Below are 19,200 nucleotides of genomic sequence, written 5' to 3' on the forward strand. Positions count from 1 at the left end.
ACAGACGAGAATGACAGTGCCACCTGGCCAGCCCCACAGGCAGGCCATACAGTTCAACCCACCATTCTGCAACAAAAAGAGGAAGAGGCATCCAAGTCCGGCTTGTACAAGGTGTGGCTGTACCTGCCACTCCCCTGCACAGCCTCAAGATGAGACACAGCGGGACATAACTTTCACATTTACTGGGCTAACATGGATCCAGATGTTAACCAGAGGGAAAGAAAGCCCAGTGAATCCATCGTTTATTGTATTTATCTAAAATCAGTCTTCACATTATCACAGCACATTATCAGGAAAATTTGTTTTACATCAAAAATCTTCCCTTTTCCAACAGAAAATGTGACAGAACTCACTACAGAGAATATGCTTAAATGGTTTGACATTTGAGCATCCAGGAATTGCAAAGAATTTCCTAATCCTTTATATATAGTTATGGAAGGAACTGAGCTAAATGCTTAATCTTATGCTGAAAATAAATCTGAGCTGTATTTCTCTGTTGGGGAGAAGCTGGTTAACAGTGTGTGCAAAAAAAATCACAACTGTCTTTTCTGCGTGGATTCTTTTCCACTTCGCTCAGTGCTACTATTGCATGCTATCAATTTCTTTCCAAACAGTGTGCTCTACACAGGACCTCATGTAGTAAGGTCTCAACTAAACACGGATTAAGAATCAAGCGGAGTAAAGACAGGAAGATGTAGATGTTGCTCTCACTGGATGCTCTCATTTTAAGTTCCTCCAACACACCTTCAAGGACTCTGGGTTTTCATCATCAGAAATCACAACAGCTTTTGAAAAATGCAGGGTTTGTGCAAATAAGGCTGGAGGCCTAAGAGAGCAAAGAGCAGTCCTGCTTTCCTGATTAGTATCTTAAAACCCAGATTCTGATCCACAGGCATACGGCTCCAGCTCCAGAATCTGAATCCCAGTTTCAAAAGCAAGAAAACAATTCCTGTTTGTTTTACTGCATCGGTAAACACAGCATATTACAAAAAACATCTAGGCTAGTTTCTGCATTTGTTTATTGCCTTCTTACCAATTGATGTTTCTTGTCTTGATTTCAAGCTCTCTGTATAAGATGCTGCCTTTAGATTTGTTTGTGTGTCATGGAGATGGCAGAACCTAATAAATACTAGCTAAAATAGATTTCAAAAGGCTGGAGAACATCAGCAAGTGGATGCTACGTGCCAATCCTCCTGGAATATTTCTGGTGTGTGTAATTGTCTCAAGGTTTAGTGCATTGCGTTATCTGTATCCTTGTTTGCAGAGGAAGGTGTGGTGGAATGTACTGTTCAAACAGAGACTGCTGTCCTCCATCCTGAGATAAGGAAGCTACCGAAAGAATTTGTGATGGTGCAGGCAGCTGCCAATGTGATACGCAGATGATGATGCAAGTGCAGACCCAGCATTCTCACCGGGTGGCTCCTGCACCCTCCCCACCCAAGCAGCTGAGTAAGCTCTGTTTGCATTTATCAAAACCAGGAGTGAAAAATGTAAATGAACCACACAGCAGGAGTCACGTGGCTGGTCTGAGCTTCACCGCTACTTGACACTGAAAAGTCAGATCTCGGCAGGCAGATACGAAGATTTAAACAGAGGTGGCACGGTTGCTTTCTGAATCCTCAAATAATGGGGCATGGCTGGTCTCAGTTATTCCTGTAGGAATAACATCTGCTACCTGCACTGAACACGTCAAACCAAATACCTCACTGAAGTAAATGATTTGGCATAGAGAGAAACATGTTTTGAGCAAATAGTAGTTGACAAACAGTGAGATTTGTTACCTCCATCCACACAATGCCTTCATCCACACAGGGTACTTCTATGCACGTTAGAGCTTCCTTACCCTCACAGATGCATTTAGAAAGCTCCCTCTCTTGCCTTACTGTACAGACAATACACTGTGGGCCATATGTTCAATTCATTAACCAGAGTCTTAAGCCATGGAGCTTCCATTAATAGGAGTGCTTGATGACAAGTGATTATACAGTTGCATCCTCTTGCAGCCTTAGGTCTTAGCTAAAGACCCGTATTTATTTGAAAAGATTGCTTTAAATCAGGTAGTTAAGAGCACAGCCATCATTTAAGGAACTGAAGGAAAAACTGATACCCAGCCATTTCCTGACACCCAGCCTTCCTGTCACACAGCAGCATTTTTCACAACAGGGATTTTCTTACTCACCACTCCCTTGTGCTGGTATCAAGGGGGCTCTCTCAGGATACCCAAAGAAAGTATTTGACCCATTTATTTGAATTCATTTTAGATATTCCCCTAACCAAAGAAAATCCAAGCCTTATCTATCCCAGTAAAATCAATTACATCCAGGGGCATTCCCGAGCAGTGGGGTGCCATGACAGCACAGCTAAAACTGCTGCAATGCTTCTTCCCAGGGCAAGCTTGGCCCTCTCCAACCAGCTGTCCTCTGCAACCCCCAGCACGCTCCGGGGAAGGGAAACGGGATGCTCCAGGCCTCGGGCCGGCGTGCAGCCTGCGCACAGCCACCTGCATCCGGCGGCTGTGTTTACTAGCACAGAAATGGGCCAGCTGGCCACAGTGCCCAGGAACGTTCCTCAGCCCATCTAAGTCTCCATTACTGAGATGGTCTAAGGGGCTGGAGAACATTTAGTGCTCTGTGCCTGTCAGATTCAGGAGCAGGGAATGAGCTGCTGGAAGCACTCAGTGTCTCACCAGCAAAGAACCTCTGAAGGAGACTTCCTTTGATTCCTACTGAAACCAACAGGAAGATATTTTAATGGTGTCTCCATCCAATTGAAGCAATAGACATTTTTTTTTTTTCTTTTATATGTAAAAAGCAGCTGAGGGAGCTGGGTTTGTTTAGCCTGGGGGGACCTTATTGTTCTCTATAACTATGTGAAAGGGGTTTGCAGGCAGGTGGGGTCAGTCCCTTCTCCCAGATCACAAGCGACAGGACAAGAGGGTACAGCCTCAAGTTGCACCAGGGGAGGTTTAGATCGGGTATCAGGGAAAATGTCTTCACCAGAAGGGTGGTCAAGCATTGGAACAGGCTGCCCAGGGAGGTGGTGGAGTCACCATCTCTGAAGGTGTTTAAAAACACATGTAGATGCAGTGCTTAGTGACATGGTTTAGTGGCGGGCTTGGCCGCGCTGGGCTAACAGTTGGATTTGACAATCTTAAAAGGTCTTTTCCAACCTAAATGATTCTATGACAAAGACATGTGCAGTGCTCGGTATTCAGTTTTGCCATACTTCAGCTGAGCCAAGGATTCACCAGAAAACCACCCAAAACCAAAACAAAACCACACAATAAATATTAATAAACACTTACAAGTCTCTCTCCTGAAAGAACTTCCAGAAGTTTGATGAGCATCCTTCCATCACGAAGGTCAGTGTACAAATCTGTAATTCTGCATGATACGCGTGCCAAATGGGAATTAACCCACTTTGTGAAAGTCTTCTTCTGAACTGCCTCACGTTCATCTGTTAGGAAAACGTCACAGTGTTACTCAAAATAAATCACGGTTTATGTACTTACATGAAAACAACATGTTCAAACATGTCTAATATTAAATGAAAGTAAGGCTTGTCTTCTTAGCACAATCATTGAGGAAACTGGGACTTTACGCTGAAAATCCATCTTCCTATTTTATGACATTTTCTAATGTCAGTGGGAATTTTACTGATTTTACACATTTTACTACCTATGGAATAAATCTGCACTACGGATTGCAGACTTACTTGCTGCTCAGATAAGCAGCTTTCTCAAGGTGTCAAGAGGTCTGTTATAGAGCTACAATGTAAAAGCCCCTTTGGATGGATCAAGCCGTCCAGTAATTTCGTTAAGAGTTATCTTCCACCACTGGAAGAACAGGCCAACTTCTGCTCTCAAATAAGCACACAAATCCACAATAGATCCCATAACAGATCCCCTGAAATACTAGAAGCCACTTTGGATTAGGATAGGTACAAAAGAGAGTAGAAACCAAGGCTTCCCATTTACTTTTCCCCCTTCTCATTACAATATTTATTTACAGATTCAACATTTGTAACTGTATTTACACAATGTCAGGATGAACTTTTCCATAACTGCATTTTTTAAGTAGACTTGCATTTATTTAAAGCCATATAAAAATAGGCTCTCTCCACCTTCCCTTCCCAGAGTCTTTCACAACTGTTTACACATTAAAGTACTGGCTATGAGAGCTCTCTTAATGCACAGGCTCACTACGGTCCACATTAACTCAGAAACTCCTGAACAGCTACCTGCCAAGCCGAGAAATCTCAGACAGAAAATATTATACATCTTTGCAGTTAAATTCTTTTGCCAAGGGCTTTGGATGAAACCCTTCCTTTTTAGCAAAAAGTCCTTTCGCTGAGCTGGGAACTACTACAGACCGAATCTGTCCAAACACAGGTGCTCATACTTGGACTGCTTTCCCAAGCAGCTGAGCACCTAAGCCTCCCATTGGTCTCTTTAAAGTTGTTGGCACATTTAGAAACAGGACATGAAGACTGGTAAATCCTAAATCAAAATTTAACGTGTCCAGTTCTGAAGTCTGAGCACGTTGTTTGAAACGCAGAAACTGTAACGACTGTGTAGATCAACGCAGAGTGTGTATCTGACTACCCAGGGTTTGAGTGGATGCTGTCCATCAAAAGGAAGGATGTCCCCCTTCCTGGCAGCGCAGTGTGGTGGGGCACAATCCCAGTGTGCTCATAACCAGTTAGAGCCTCCACACCTGCAGGACCTTGGGGACAGCAGCAAAAATCTGATCTTGGTGACAAGGAATGATAAAGAAGCTGAGGCCGAAGAGGATAGAAAGTTGGGAAACAAGTAAAATAAAAAAGATGGTAAGAAAAGAAATCATACAGTGGAATCTCACAAGGAGTGGGAAAGCAGACCAGCATTTTCAGTGACAATTTGCCCAATTACACAAACCCCACCCTAAGATTTCAGTTCCTCCCATGTACTTCTGAATTTATTCTTGCTACCCATGTGGTAGGATGTGACTAAAGCTAAGGCACTGAAACTATCTCATTTGCATCAGCTTTTACCTATCTCTAAAGGTGTTAAATTAAAAAAATGGGGCTTGGAAAGATGTAAAGGGTGGGTTTTGTGATAGAACATCAATACGCTTTCAATGAACTGACAGTTTGATCAGTCTTGTTTGTCCTCACTCTGTACGAAGCAGAGGATTGCTGTGATATAAGAAGCAAACAGGAAATCTGCAATAACTGCAGCTTGCTTTCCAGTGCACCAAGAGGAGCCAACGGCAGTTTTTCAAAAGCAGCAGCACGTGCACCCCCTGGTCGCACAAACCTCAGCCCCCACACTGCCCCAGAGCCCGACAGTGCTACACGATGTATGTGCCCTTTACTGCCAGAACAGCACAGCAGCGCTGGGCTCCACTGTGCTAATAAGCTCCGTGCGAACAGGAGAACAGCCAGCCGGTCAGAAAGCCCAAATCTTGTCGCAGCAAGGCAATACTAGAAAAATAAGTATTATCTTTGCAGTCAAAAGCTGCAGTGCCTCCTAATCATCTTGCAATTCATACCAGTGGTGTAACGACATAGCTCGTTCCACTTGGATCAAAGCAGAAAAAGTCCAGCTCATCCAACTAGTGGAAATAGTTGTCTATCCAAGTAATGATTTAAATATAGTGTCTACTAACCTTGAATATATATTTTATGGAGTATTTATAGCAAGTTCCTGGGAATGCTGTATCTGCATATCTGCTTGTCTAGTAATACATGCTTTTAGTTGAAGTATTTTTTTGAAATGAGTCACAGAAGAGAAGCCTTGCAATAGTTGGTGCTTTTTAAAGAAAATTCCAACAGAAATTACCACATCTTCATTCACCAGCTTGAACAAGCCCCAGAACAGCTCAGCAAGTTTATATAATCTCTGCAGTCTCTATACAGAAGCACAATATTCAGACATGCCTGTGGTTACATTCATCCCAAAGACAAATATGGATGTATAAGATCCTAAAAATAGAGTTGGATATACAAAATATTATGTAAAGCAAAAAAGCTATCAAATATCATAATGAAGTCATCCATTAAAAAATCTTTGGTCAAAAGTTATAGTTATCAACAATCCTCCCAATTTAGGATCATAATAATAGTAATGGGTGGGAAAAGAAAATCCATGTGGTCTTAGTAGAAGGAAGGGTCAGTGCCTAATTTTGAACAGATTAAAGACGTGATGCGGGAGACGCAGTGACATGCCAAGTCAGGTTCTGAGAACTTCGGTGCCGTTGTATTAACTGACACCAGCTTAGGATCTTCTGTTGCTGAAAACAGGTCAAAGGAAGTTCAGCAGATCAGCCAGCTCCAGGCAGCCCCTCCAGGAGGGGGAAGATGGGTCCCTCCTGCAGACAGCACCAACACGGCCCAGGGTCACTTTTCCAAAAAGGCTTTCCCACCCCAGCATGACTGGTGACCCTGAAAGAGGACGTGAATGTGCCTTCTTTAGGCAGTGGGGTTTCAGGGAAAAGCCCTGAGAAAGTTCCAGTGACTCCTTTTCTTCTGAGTGGCCTCAGAATCCTTAAGTGCACTGAATTAACAGTGAGGAAGAGGACGGGAATGGGAGCACAGCCTCCCCATCTACCTGGAGGCCCTCTGTGCTTTGGTAGCTGTTGCTTGGTGCCATTCCACGTGTTTTCTTTACTCTAGCTCAAACGCAGTTGCTGCCTCTCCCCTCAGCCTTCCCGTTTCCTCTGCCCTGCTCTCTGTGGTCCCCAATTTCCTGTTTACGGTGAGAGGTTGAAGGGTTCAGTTGGTTTTTCTGGCTCCTCAACCTCCGCACCCACCCCACGTGGTCTCATCTTTGCTCCTCTCACCTGATCCCCACCCATCCTCTGCAGCGCTGTCCCCCCACCCTGCTCGCCCCACTAAACACAGTGTGAAAATCTCTACTGAGACCGCAGCCGCGATGGTTTCAGCGCTGATTCCGTGTGCTGAGCCTACTGTCAGCTCTTCATACATGTCTGAGCAACTTCACTGCTGCAGCCATTAATGGCTTTTCGTTCTCTTCCCATCTCTCCTCCAATGCACAGCAAGAATGGCCAAGAGCAGCGTGATCCCTGGTTGCCCGGGTGCAGCACCCAGCCCCGTGGGAAAACCCTGCAGCACCGCACAAGAGCCAGGCTCCCACCTGCTCACTGCCAGCTTTTGGGGACAACCAGCAACTTATCTCAGAAAAATGCCACCAGAGAGACACAGCAGCTCTTTCAGTCTCCTAATGGGCCGGTCACCCAGGAAGGCCACCCTTTATCACGCACTTGGCACAGGCGAAGCGTGGCTCTCTAATTCCCCACTGACACTATTAGCAATAGAGACAGCAAAAGGGGGAAGGCACAGCCGCTCTTGCCCCCGCACCTATTAACTCCTGTTGTGCTCCCACAACGTGGGAAAGCAAAACAAGCCCGTTTTGAAAGTTGTGTGACTGGGGCTGGTCATGTTAAAACCTCTCCTGATTATTTCTACATGGTGTTTCATAATGACTGGAGGTTTTTGCAACACTTCTACCAACCCTTTCAAACTGATAAGCTGTATTTTTCTGCCCTAGGTTTTCAGGTTAAAGCATGCACAGAATTAAAACCGATGAATTTTGGTTATGTTTCAGAGAAAGAAACGTACATACAGAAAAGCAGTGCTTACCACTCTGACAATTCGGCTAAGCACAGCACACAACTATGACACCTTTAACATGCGGTGCTGTGCAAAAACAGTATGGGCCAGCTGCACCCATGAGTGACGATGCCAGGGATTTAACATCAGTGACAGGCCCTGAAGCACTATTATGATCTCAAGTGATCATTTTGACAAATGTCCTTCATACTTTCAAAAACACAGTTTTAGATGTTGAAGATTAATTAAAACTAGAGGATATGGGTGGAGCTCCAAGTGTCCTACAGCTTGCGAAAACATTTGTTTCCCAAGGGTAAAGAGAAATGCGCAACATGCAGAACATGCACAGCAGGAAAACGGAAGCCGGTCTAACAGCAGTATCGATAATACAGAATCCAACTTATCTTGAAGCAACACTGGGAAGGAAATTTCCTTTATGCGGAAACCCCCATGACAATACGACTAGCATACAGTGGCTCGCAAACTCCAGCTCTGTGATTGTGATAAACCAAGGACTGACTTTGTTTAGGAGTTTAGTAAATAAACTGGAGTTTGTACACTGAAATGCGCCTAAGCCAGGGCTGGATGGGATCACAGGCAGGCATCTAGCCCCTTCCCTGCTGGTGGAGAGTCACTCATTTCTTCCTCTGCTAATCTGATGAGATAAAAATCCCAACAAATACATAGTCAACCTTCTGAAAGACCAGAGCATCAGTTGCCAAATCCCCAGCGTGGGACAGCAGGAGTGGGGGGGGTCACATACACCATTCCCCCTTGGTCACACGCTCAACTCCACTGAGTTCACTCCAGTGAACTCAATGGGGCTGTGCCAGAATAATGGTGAATTTGTCTTAATAACTGCCCTGGAAAACGCACAGCTGCAGAGGCTGGCTGAGAGGAACGTGGGCCCCCGTGACCCCTTTGCTACTCCCACATGCCAGAAAGCGTTATCAGCCCCAGTCCCTTTGCATGACTGCAGCACTAACTGCTGCTGTGGCAAAGGTTACCTGTGTGGCTGCTTGTTTTCTAAAAACAGCTTGAAGTCAATCTGCTCCCTTCCATACCGGTCAAACCACATTTTCAACAAACTGACCTTGAACCTCTTTCAAACTGAATGGCAAATATGTTTGGCGCACACTGCTGCCAGCCCAGAGCAGGTAAAACTACTTCAAGCATCCAACAGCTCCTGCCAGCCCAGGACAGCAAACGCCTCTGCACCCAGTCAGATAAACAGCAAAGGGGGTGCTCTCAGAGGAGCTGAAATGCTACTGAAGAAAACGGAGAAATTAGAGCACAAAAGGCAAGCTGAAAGGAGCACCAAGTGTCTAAGGCTGCTGCTGGGCGCTTAGTGTGAGCGCAGCCGCCTTGGGACAGCCCAGCCGTCAGCAGCACTGAAATCCTCCCTGCTGAGCCCAGCGGCGCACAGCTTGCTCTATGCATCACCACTGTTCGCGGATCCCTGTAATACCTCAAGCAAGACAAATTAAGGATGAGTCTTAATCCCTAACTTCAAAAGCTCTGTCTCCGGCAGGTTTACATCTTTTTTGATTTTGAAAGTAATTTTTCCAGGTTAAAATTATTATTTTTCACTATAGCAAATGCAGCCAGTGTGCACCCTATGTGAAGCATTGCTAAACACACTGACTCAGACAAAGATCAGCTGAGCGTTGCTCCAGGCGCACACCACTTTTGCTGATAACCAATTATGCACAGCTTCCCAGAGCTCCCCAGATCGTAACCTACGTTAACCATGCAAAAGGAAAACAGAGCTTCATTTCACAGGACGATATTCCCATTTACTGCAAGTTTTCAGGGTGCAGGATATCACTCTACATTTTCTCATAGATGCAAGGACATGGAGTTAAATAGCCAGTAATCTTCACAGCTTCACAAATTCCAGCCATGCCTGGAAGTTTTTCAATTGAGGAAGATGCCTGGCAGAATGGCAGATGAGCTCCTGTGACCAGAATGTGGTGATCTAACAAGATTTTATCAGGAAACAACATGAATGCATGCACTGTGATAATCTTCACCACATTACAGTAGCAGACAACCAATTCTGAACATGAAATAATTCTAATACAGGTCTAATCTCTGTTGTTTCAGGCAGGCTTGAACACAGACTTATACAAAATAACTCCCCTATACACAGACCCCTCAGCAGATCAACAGGACCAAGCAAGAGCTCCTTCAGTCACCCTAGAACTGCCTTGAGGAAAAGAACACCACCAGTGGCTCCTGGTCCTTAAATTTCCTGTCCAAACTGAGGGCTGCGTGCTCAGAGGAAGGCTAGGGACTACCAGCAGCCTTGGCCTGCGATCCATGCTGGGGAAGGACGCTGAGGTTGGGGCTTGTGTGCTCCTGAGAGCCTAGCAGGACCCCACACTGGGGCGACACCCTCGGCTGGGACCCTCCGTGGGACTGCTGGCCTGCAGGGCTGTGGGGCAATGCACATCAGTCAACTGATGCAACGCTAAATATAACCCAAAGGGGGAAAAAAAGCATCTCTGTGTATCTGTACTGCATCAGCTGAGGAGAGAAACATCTGGTCGGGTAAACACGAAATGATGGCCTTTTCACAGGGTCCCCATACACTCTATATCAGTACACGTGGCAGTAAGAAGCCCAAGAGAACAATGCCTAAGCAATGCCTAAGCATGCACAGTCAGGCACAGAAAGTCTACATTCAAGTGTATCGGAATCAATCAACAGGGAAGAAAATTATGGAAGGAGGAAGGAACACTCACTCAGGAGGACTATTAGGTGTCTCTAGAAAAAAGGAAATAAAACTCATTTCAATATTCAAGTGTCCTATGACTCCCCTTTAGCAGTAAGGCAGTAACACTGAACAGTTGTGCTGCTTTTCTCCAGCTGCAGGTAACGGGTCAGGACTGAAAATGGGGGCTGACGAAAATGGACAAGAAGGAGCTTACTGTAGAAAACACAAGTCTGTAACACACATGTGCAGAGGTAAGCAACAGCCTAGAACGAAACCTGCAGGAAGTCAAACAAACACACACCTTCGACAAAAAACATGAAACATGTGGGTCCAATGCTTAGAAACAACAGGTGAACTTTAAAAAACCAGGCATCTCCATTTTTACTTCAATCTTGCAGACAGTTTAACATAGAAGAATGACTGCAGCTGATGGCTTTGATGCAAGTAGGACGTATTTGTTACGGTTATTTTATGACATGAAGTAATCTGTGGAGTGACTTCCCCATCAAAAACGGTGAGATTATGCCAAAGCTTTTACATGCTCAAACATGACTTGGACAAGAACCTGAATGCGAATGCTAAAGATGACAAAGCAACGAGGCGATTTTGTTCATGCTGTGTTTAGCTGGTGATTTTCATTAGGAGCAAAATCCTTGCTGCTTTCCCGACTCTGCTACACAGACACTATTGTTCAGAAGTCAGGGGTGTGTTTAGCAATCCATTCTCTTTTACTAGGAAGCACCGTCCAGCTTCTAAATCCTATTAAATATCTACCCTTCTCTATTAAACGCTACAGCATGTGACTACTTTCACTACTGAAAATGCTCTGAAAAGAAAAAAGGGAAAGCTACATAATGCAGCATGTGAAAAAACCCAATTCTGCTGCTTTCTCTCTTTGATGTCACTAAACCTCACTCACACAATAAAATGATGCACAGAACAATGCCCGGTAGCCAGCCAAGCATTACGGGGTGTGGAAGGGCAGGTCCCTTCATTGTCTTTATTTTTACACAGAGTTTATAGCAGTTTGGTGTCAGCAATACAAAAATAAACCTCCTGAAAGCCAGCTTCGGATTCATGTAGAAGGATGATTATGTTCATCTGTACAGTCTCCCACAGTAAATAAATGAAACATAAAAGCTATGTGGTTTAACAGATTAAATTGGTGGAAGAACTCAGCCTATTTCTTTTTTTATTATTATTAATTCAGAAGACAGAAGTGACATATATAAGCAGATTTAGAGAACATATGTGCTCAGCACTCCTTACATTGGTGTGAGCTATGTGAACTGCTTGTTTAACTTGAGGAAAACTGGAACACAAATTTGTGTAAATATCTCCCACATATTGACCACCAGCTCCTTGCTATGGAAAACACCGTCACACAGCCCGTTTCATAAACATTAACCATTCAGTTTTTTTCCCCTGGTACTCTAGGACACCAGCTGACTTCTTGTTCTTTTGTATGAAATGTAAAGCAGCTACAGAAATGCAACCTTTCTAGTGGATTATTAAAATGGTTTAACACTTCTAGGTGCTGCTCTTGAAAACACCTACACCCATCTTCCGGCTTCAAATATAACTACTGACGTTGTTGAAGTCCATTATGAGAAGAATGCTCAAGAGGACCAAGGCCTGATCCCCAAACTGCATTTGGAGAAAGATATTACAAAACCATCCTTACAGCAAAATAGTAAAATTACAGTTGAATAAAAGAATAAATTTATGGCCTAATAAGTGTGCAGTATAAAGTTCAAATGGACCTCCCTTAAAAACCAGCATGAAAACCACCTCAGCGTTGTCAGCATTTAACTTAAAGGACACAAATGCCTTATGGCTGATTTGATGCTAGTGGTTTACACTCACTGCCGTTTTTCCCTCTGCGTAAAAGACAAATCACTTCAGTTAAAAGGAGCATGGAAAAAGCATCGGCCTGTCCCAGGACACTGACTGCGAAATTCCCACAGAAGAACAATGAAAACCTGAGGTCACTGCACTATTTCAAGTGCACACAATCTTGTGGGGTCTTTGCTGTTTCCTTTAAAAAACATTATGAGCATAATGCAGGGAAGTGCCAGGGGGGTTCTGGGGAGGCAGGGGTGTAGTGCTGTTGTTTTCCATACTTGCCCAAACCACTGTCTGATTGGCAGCATTAGTGAGGGTAAGAGGAAGGCTTGGCACAGGCACTTCTCTACATAAGGTCCGTGTTATTTCTTCCCATTTTCAGCAAACCCAGCAGAATGAAAGATTTTTACAGTGGATTCCCGCTTGTCTATAGGAGAAAAAACAAGCGTAGGAAGAAGGAGTTGGTTTGGTTTTCTTTATGACTTCTGTTATTCTCTTTTCCTTTCAGTACTCCTCCCTCTCCTGCAGGTAATGCAACAGTACTCACAAAAGACAACGAGCACTCTGCTATTTCTACAACTCAACTATGTGACCAGACTAGGATCCTCCTTATCTGGGTATTTGGAAATATGAAATTGTAACTGTTAACCAGAGATGAGTCAGTAAGGGATGGGCATCAGGTCTCAGCATTCACTGTGAAGACAGCAGAATGGATGCTGAAATCCATCTTTTACAGAGCAAACCCAGACACTGTGGAGAGAAGCCTAGAGAGGCATGCACCACTCGGGAAGAAGACAACTTGCTGGTGCTGCAAGACTGTGTAATTCTGATGGGGTACCAAGAAGAAAGCTGTTACCATGAGAGTGTTCAGACACTGGATCCCCCACAGGCTGTGGGATCTCCATCCTCAGGGATATTCAAATCTCAACAAACCAAATCCCTAAGCAACCAGGTCTAACACTAAAGTTGACTCTGCTTTGAGCTGGTGTGCTGGACCAAATAAACTACTCGTCCAACTCAAAGTATTCTGTGATTCTGTGAATTTTAGCAAGCTTAAACAAGAATAGGACAGAAGACTGAACTGCTAGTATTCCTATGGAAACCCACTGAGGGATTTCAGAGAGCTCTGGGATCTTCTCTTTCATCTCAGGCACAAGTTGAGACATTACACGGAGAGAAAAGTCGAAGCTGTGGTATGTTTTGACCATGCTTCTTTAAAAACTCATTGCAATCAGAAAGAAGAATAGATGAAAGAAATGCCAAACCTTTGTTTGTTTCATGTTTAAATCTAATTTCACTTTAATGACAGAAAAGCATGAGTAGAAAATAAATAAATCTATGATGAATGAATTTAATCCTTTCAAAATATTAAACCTCTGTGCTAAGAGATGTTATCATTATAATTAATTGCTGTTAAATTATAATTTTCATTATCACAGACATTTTAAATGGAAGAACATGTATTTAAACAACCACTGTGTTGATCAGGGATTAATAGCAGTTGATTTCATAGCCTTGATGAACAACATGTTGAGTTCATCCAGTTTCCATGGTTACACAATAATTTACTATTGTTAATTGCACGCTGTATTGTAGAGTCAGATGCACTATGCTGACAGGTTGCCGACTAAAAGCAGAAACACCACAGGTAGGCCAGGCAATGGTTCAGCAAGTCTGAGATCTAAGCTAAATCCCAAAGGTGAAAGCTGAATGAGCAAGAGCAATAAAAATATTGTAGCTTACTATAAAAATTACTTGTATAACTGAAGGAACTATGGCATTTACAACATGCAGTTATTTCTAAGAAGGGGGTTTTAAAAATGCATGAATTTTAACGAGATTTGAAACAAACTGCTAATAAGAAGCATTAGAGCTAAAAAAAATCCCTAATCTTCTCTGGCTCTAATCTGCAAACCCATCATGCAAAGCACCAGCTGAAGTCCTGGAGTTGTCTCTTGAGACTGGCAGAATTGATGCCTCCACCTGTTTGCTTGCTTAAGAAAAGCTCCAGAAAACTGAACCACAATGTAAACTTTAACACACACATTCCTATCAGTCACTCAGTATATTAAAGTTCTTTTTCAAGAAATCCACAGGGCAATTAAAAAAGTAATAAATCTTTCTTTTCATGCCATACCTGTTTTCTAGGGACTTCTGAGGAACAAGTTGCACATACATTCTAATTCCTCACCTCAAAATTTTCCTGCTGGTCTGTTTGATTCCAATCCAAAGGTCATTTACTGATCTGCTTTTGTGGGACAATGTGGCATATTTAACCAAAACCATTTTAGCCTTTGGAGTTATGCAAGAGTGGGGAAAAAACGATACCTTTCCAGCACAGTATTTCCTGCCCACGTGGTAACTTTCAAAGCAGTACCAGAAAAAAAACCCCTTTGTTTCAAACTCTCAGAGATGTCTCTGAGTTTTAAAAGGTGATGCAAATTTGAAGGAATTAGCTGGGTAAAATTATACTTTCAATGCTTGTATCTTCATCCAGAAACATCACTTGTTTTTCTGGTCTTAGAAGTGGACCTGTGAGTTGTACTGATTGTGCAATGCATTGACTACACAAACCGAAAAGCTCCACGTGGGTACAAAGTTGCAGCTTTTTGTTGAAGTTATCCATGAGAGCTCGCAATAATTTATCTTCACTCACTTTAATTTTTAGCACACTGAGAAAATTAAGTGCCAGACATCATCAGCTCAGCATAATCAATATATAAGAACAACCCAAACACTCCTGATTCAAAGTAATTTCACGGATGTCTCCTTAATCACACTGCATGTGGGCTCTATGCTCTGGGCTTTTCCCTCCCTTAAAATGTGAACGTGTTGTTTGTTTAAAAAACAGACTATGAAACATGCCAACTAATAAAGGAAACACAGCTTTCAGAAGTTTTTGTACTCTGATTAATGCTCCCAATTATCTGTTAATGTAGTATTAATGTCATTAAAAAAATAATTCCAGTATTGATTAAGCAAAATCTATTTTTTTTATAACAAAAATAACAAAACTATTGCAGATTTGCCTTACATATGCAAATAGGTGCTTTGAACTAAGACCATTTTTGTGTCTATACCCACTTACACACCTTCATAGCCAAATCACAGATACACATGTGTACACAGGCATAAAAGTGCATTTATGGCATCTTACACAGATCGTGCGTGCCTCATTTGTGTTCCTAAAGCCTGAGACATGACAACTCTCTGATTTTCAGGTCTCCAAACCTATGGGCACATTTCAGCCCAAGTCAAATGCACAAGACTAATGCACAGGAAAAAGCTCCGCGAATACACTTATGAATATGAAGTCCACAGTGACTTGCAGCTGGTGCCACGGAAATGTTTTTAAACATGGCAAAGGAGCTAAACCAGAAGGGAGAGATGACTTGTGTAGCACAGAAAACAAAAGGTGTTCTGGCATTAGGTGGTTCACAGACGGACACTTAACAACTGCTAGGAACCAGCTGGGATCAGCCACACTCGGGGAGACTGGAGGAGAGGCACAGGACAGCCCCGTACCCAGCCCACTGAAACGGGTGCTGCAGAGACTGCACCAATCTGTCTAGTCATTCTGGTGATTCAGGAAAAATGGGGGAAAAGTCCCCTCTCAGCAGCTGTATTATCCTGCATTGCTTGTCCCACCCCTGCCATACCCAGCCCAGAGACAGCAGCTCTCCTGGAACCAGTGCAGAACTGTGTTTCATCCCTATGGAGGATGCCACTGCCAGGACACACTGCATGGCTAAAGATTTTACATATTAGGCGTCCTTAAGTGTTGTCTGTTCTCCAGGACAACTTGCAACTGCTTTTTGTTTAGGAGAAAAAAAAAAAAAAAAAAAAGAGTATCTGCAGTGAGGAACTGGCTGGAACACAGCTGGCCCCAGGCACAGAGAATACATAAGCATCTTTCAAGTGGCAGAGCATTATTAGCATCGACGTGCTGGTAAATATCAGTGCAACTCACCTGTTAGGAGCAAATGTTCCAGTAAGTAAGGTTTTATATAGTTTATAATTTACCATACCAGGCATCACTCTTAACATATTGATTTTAGGACAGAGACAGAGAGAGAAGCATTTAATAATATGTGAGCAGCAGCGGATTTATGGAAAAAATGTGTCATGATTTCCGTATCTTGCTCTGTGAACTCCTTCTGTATGGACTAAGGCAATCACGTCCAGATGCAACCAGCACATAATCTGCTATTAGAGGCTGATGGATTAACAGTGCACCTGTGGAAGTGACAGCGGCCAGGACACCACCTAGGGAACAGTCAGGAAATTGTCTACGGGCACTGCCAATTCTCTAAGATTACTTCCTTGAGCTAAAAGTGAAACACAGCTTCCTGTTACCAGGCGAGGCCATGAGGATGAAATGCAACACTCACCCCACAGGGTGAACAAATCCTGTGAAGAGAGAGAGGGAATGGGGTACAACTCACCTCTGAGAAAGCAAATACAGCAGTTCCCACAGCCACAGCTAAAACAGTGCCTGACACCCTTTCCTTCTCCTTTGGGCCCACGATTAGAGCCTCAATCCAATTAGACGTCATCCACTTAACCAAAGACCTGCCATGTACCCCATGGCTTTCATCAGCGCCTCCAACTTTGGCGTGCAGGGGCATGGCACAGCCCCCTTGACACAGGGGGCGAGAGTGGGTGTACCCACCTGCACTGTGGGTGCAGACACTGCCATCCCAAGGAATTACTTTTATTTAAACAACATGAGACACAGAGAGGTTAACACAAATTATTGAACTCCCCATGCATAAGAATAACTGAAAGGTCAGAAGTTCAGAATGAAACCAACATCTGATGTTCCTAGACACCTCCCCTATTTATTCAGAGCCTTACTTAATTGCCATTCCATAATAGCTATTACTCATGTTAAATTGTAATCAAAAGCTAGTCACATCCGTGATTTCAGAGCAGTGTCTATCATTATATTGCCAGACAATTTGGAAAAGCTGAAAAGAAGAACACACCCTGAAAGAAATGGCCACTGCACCACCCGAACACTCTAGTTTCCCTGGAAATAACTGTGGAAAGATACTAAACTAGATGCAGAATTAATTGTTACCCAAAGTAAAACACAGTTAGTTGACTACAGATGACAGCCATGATTTCACTTTCCTTTTTTCCTGAAAACAAATCACAATCACATCATGTTTTCAAAAACTGGAAACACTGCCTGGACAAAATGAACACTAAGAACTGGACTTTGGGATTTTTTGGAAGGGGAAGGCTGAAGCCAACCATAGGGGAACCAAAGAAGAGTCATCATTTGAGAAGAATGAAGGAGCAGGCCTGTAGGTGGGAGAGAAAATCCCACGAGCAAGTCCCTTGGCACTGTATTGTTGCGCAGTTTCATTGCCTTTAATGGGACTGTCTTGGTTTAGATTATCTGAGAAGCGTGATCCGCATACTGGCTGATTTTCTGAAGAGTTTGCCAAGACCTTAAGTTAAATTTCCCTATCTTTTTTAAACCATAGGGGTTTTTTTCCAAGAAAAATCTGGGAAGCTGGCATTTATTTCATTCAGAAAACCTCTTAAATCTGTCTGTAACAGTACATTGTTTTGTTTAATCTTTGCAGGCATAAGGCCACCCCTCTTGCTTGTGATTACAATGCTGTGGTAATACAGTTAATTTTTGTACCTTGCCACTACACTTTCCTCACTGTCTCTTGGGTATGTAATTCTCTGGCTATTCTGCCTGAAAACTCAGTTCTGATAGAACTAAAACAGACAAGAAAAAAGAAGCCAACCCCCAACAACCAAAACAATCCTCAGAAACATATGCCTGGCCATTCTGACAACAGCCAAGGCAGAGATGTTTGCAGTCTGTGCAAGCCACCAAATAGGATTCCTGTGCAATGCCATTTGGGATGATACTTTTCCTGTTTGCTAACATAGGAAGCATTCAAAACCTGCAAATAAGAAACCAAATTCATGACCTCGTGCCCACTCCACACCCCCAGCCTTAATACACTGTTATTAAAAGCAGTGCAGGATCGTGCATTCTGATATAATGTCAAACAGAAAACTGACCCTGTTCAATGTACGTTTTGTCATGTACATGTAACTGGGCCTGTGCTTTCAAGGGTTCCAGTTCATATCATTAGGAACAAAACAAACTTGACTGAACATGGAATTACCAGCATTTCCAGTTATCTCATGAAAAGGCCACTTGGCAACGCCAGATCTTTCACAAGACCTTTGAAAAGCCACGAACGCGGCCCCTAGACTGTGCCACAGCAACTGCCTGAGTGTCTGCTTAACTGTACTGTTCCCCTCAAAAACTGAAGGGCCTTTTTCTTTAAGCTTCTCTCCAAGTCAAACAGTGGGGCATTCAGCACGTCTACGAGACTGGTTAATATTAGTTTGGCTACAGTAGTTCTCTTTCAACAAAGGAGGCTCTCAGCCCGGGATACCCTCATTCCAGCAGCAAGTGTACAAGGCCTTTTGTGTTAACGTGGGTTCTCCCAGCCATCGCGACCTTAGGCTCCACATCAAAAGTCACAAGCACGAGTGCTCACCATCCCTTTTGCCTTTTCTCCTCTGAGAGAAGCACAAGGACTCAGTCATTTTCATTTTTAGGAGCAGCAAGCAATTTGAAGCTCACATGCCCTCCTTAATTACATGCAGGCTATCACACAGGACAGTAGAGCCAGAATTACTTTGGGTGCTACTGTGTTCTGTACGTGAATGAAATTACATGCTCAAAGCTGAGTTAAGAGCAAGGCCCTCCTCCCCAAAGCATCGGGTGGGGAGCACACATCATCCTCTGCTTCTGCATGCCAGGCTGCCACCTTTTCCTTGTTGCACTGAATCCCAGAGCTACTGAAATGCAGAGTAATCCATGGGTTTCTTACTTTCCCCATGGTTGACCCTTTACTTTGAGAGGACTGATTTTGAGTTGGGAGGGGAGTTATTTACCTATTAATTATTAAATAATTTTCATCTTTGGAGTTATGTCACTTCACTTGGACAACACTGGGAAAAGGACCATTACCTGCCAGACA

General features: G+C 43.4%; 1 protein-coding gene across 5 annotated transcripts in view; it reads right to left on the reverse strand.

Moving 5' to 3' along the window:
* The window catches only part of SPTBN1 (spectrin beta, non-erythrocytic 1), a 136,251-nt gene that overhangs the window by 51,713 nt on the left and 65,338 nt on the right, over positions 1-19,200 (reverse strand). For 4 of the 5 annotated variants that reach the window (XM_056356902.1, XM_056356901.1, XM_056356900.1 and 1 more), the window contains one exon: positions 3,305-3,456. In XM_056356902.1, coding sequence (XP_056212877.1) covers positions 3,305-3,456 — 152 coding nt within the window. Of the gene's footprint in view, positions 1-3,304; positions 3,457-14,312; positions 14,335-19,200 lie in introns of those variants that run through there. The other variant, XM_056356904.1, reaches the window with a different exon arrangement.

The sequence above is a fragment of the Falco biarmicus genome, chromosome 12, assembly GCF_023638135.1.
Source record: "Falco biarmicus isolate bFalBia1 chromosome 12, bFalBia1.pri, whole genome shotgun sequence".
Lineage (NCBI taxonomy): Eukaryota > Metazoa > Chordata > Aves > Falconiformes > Falconidae > Falco > Falco biarmicus.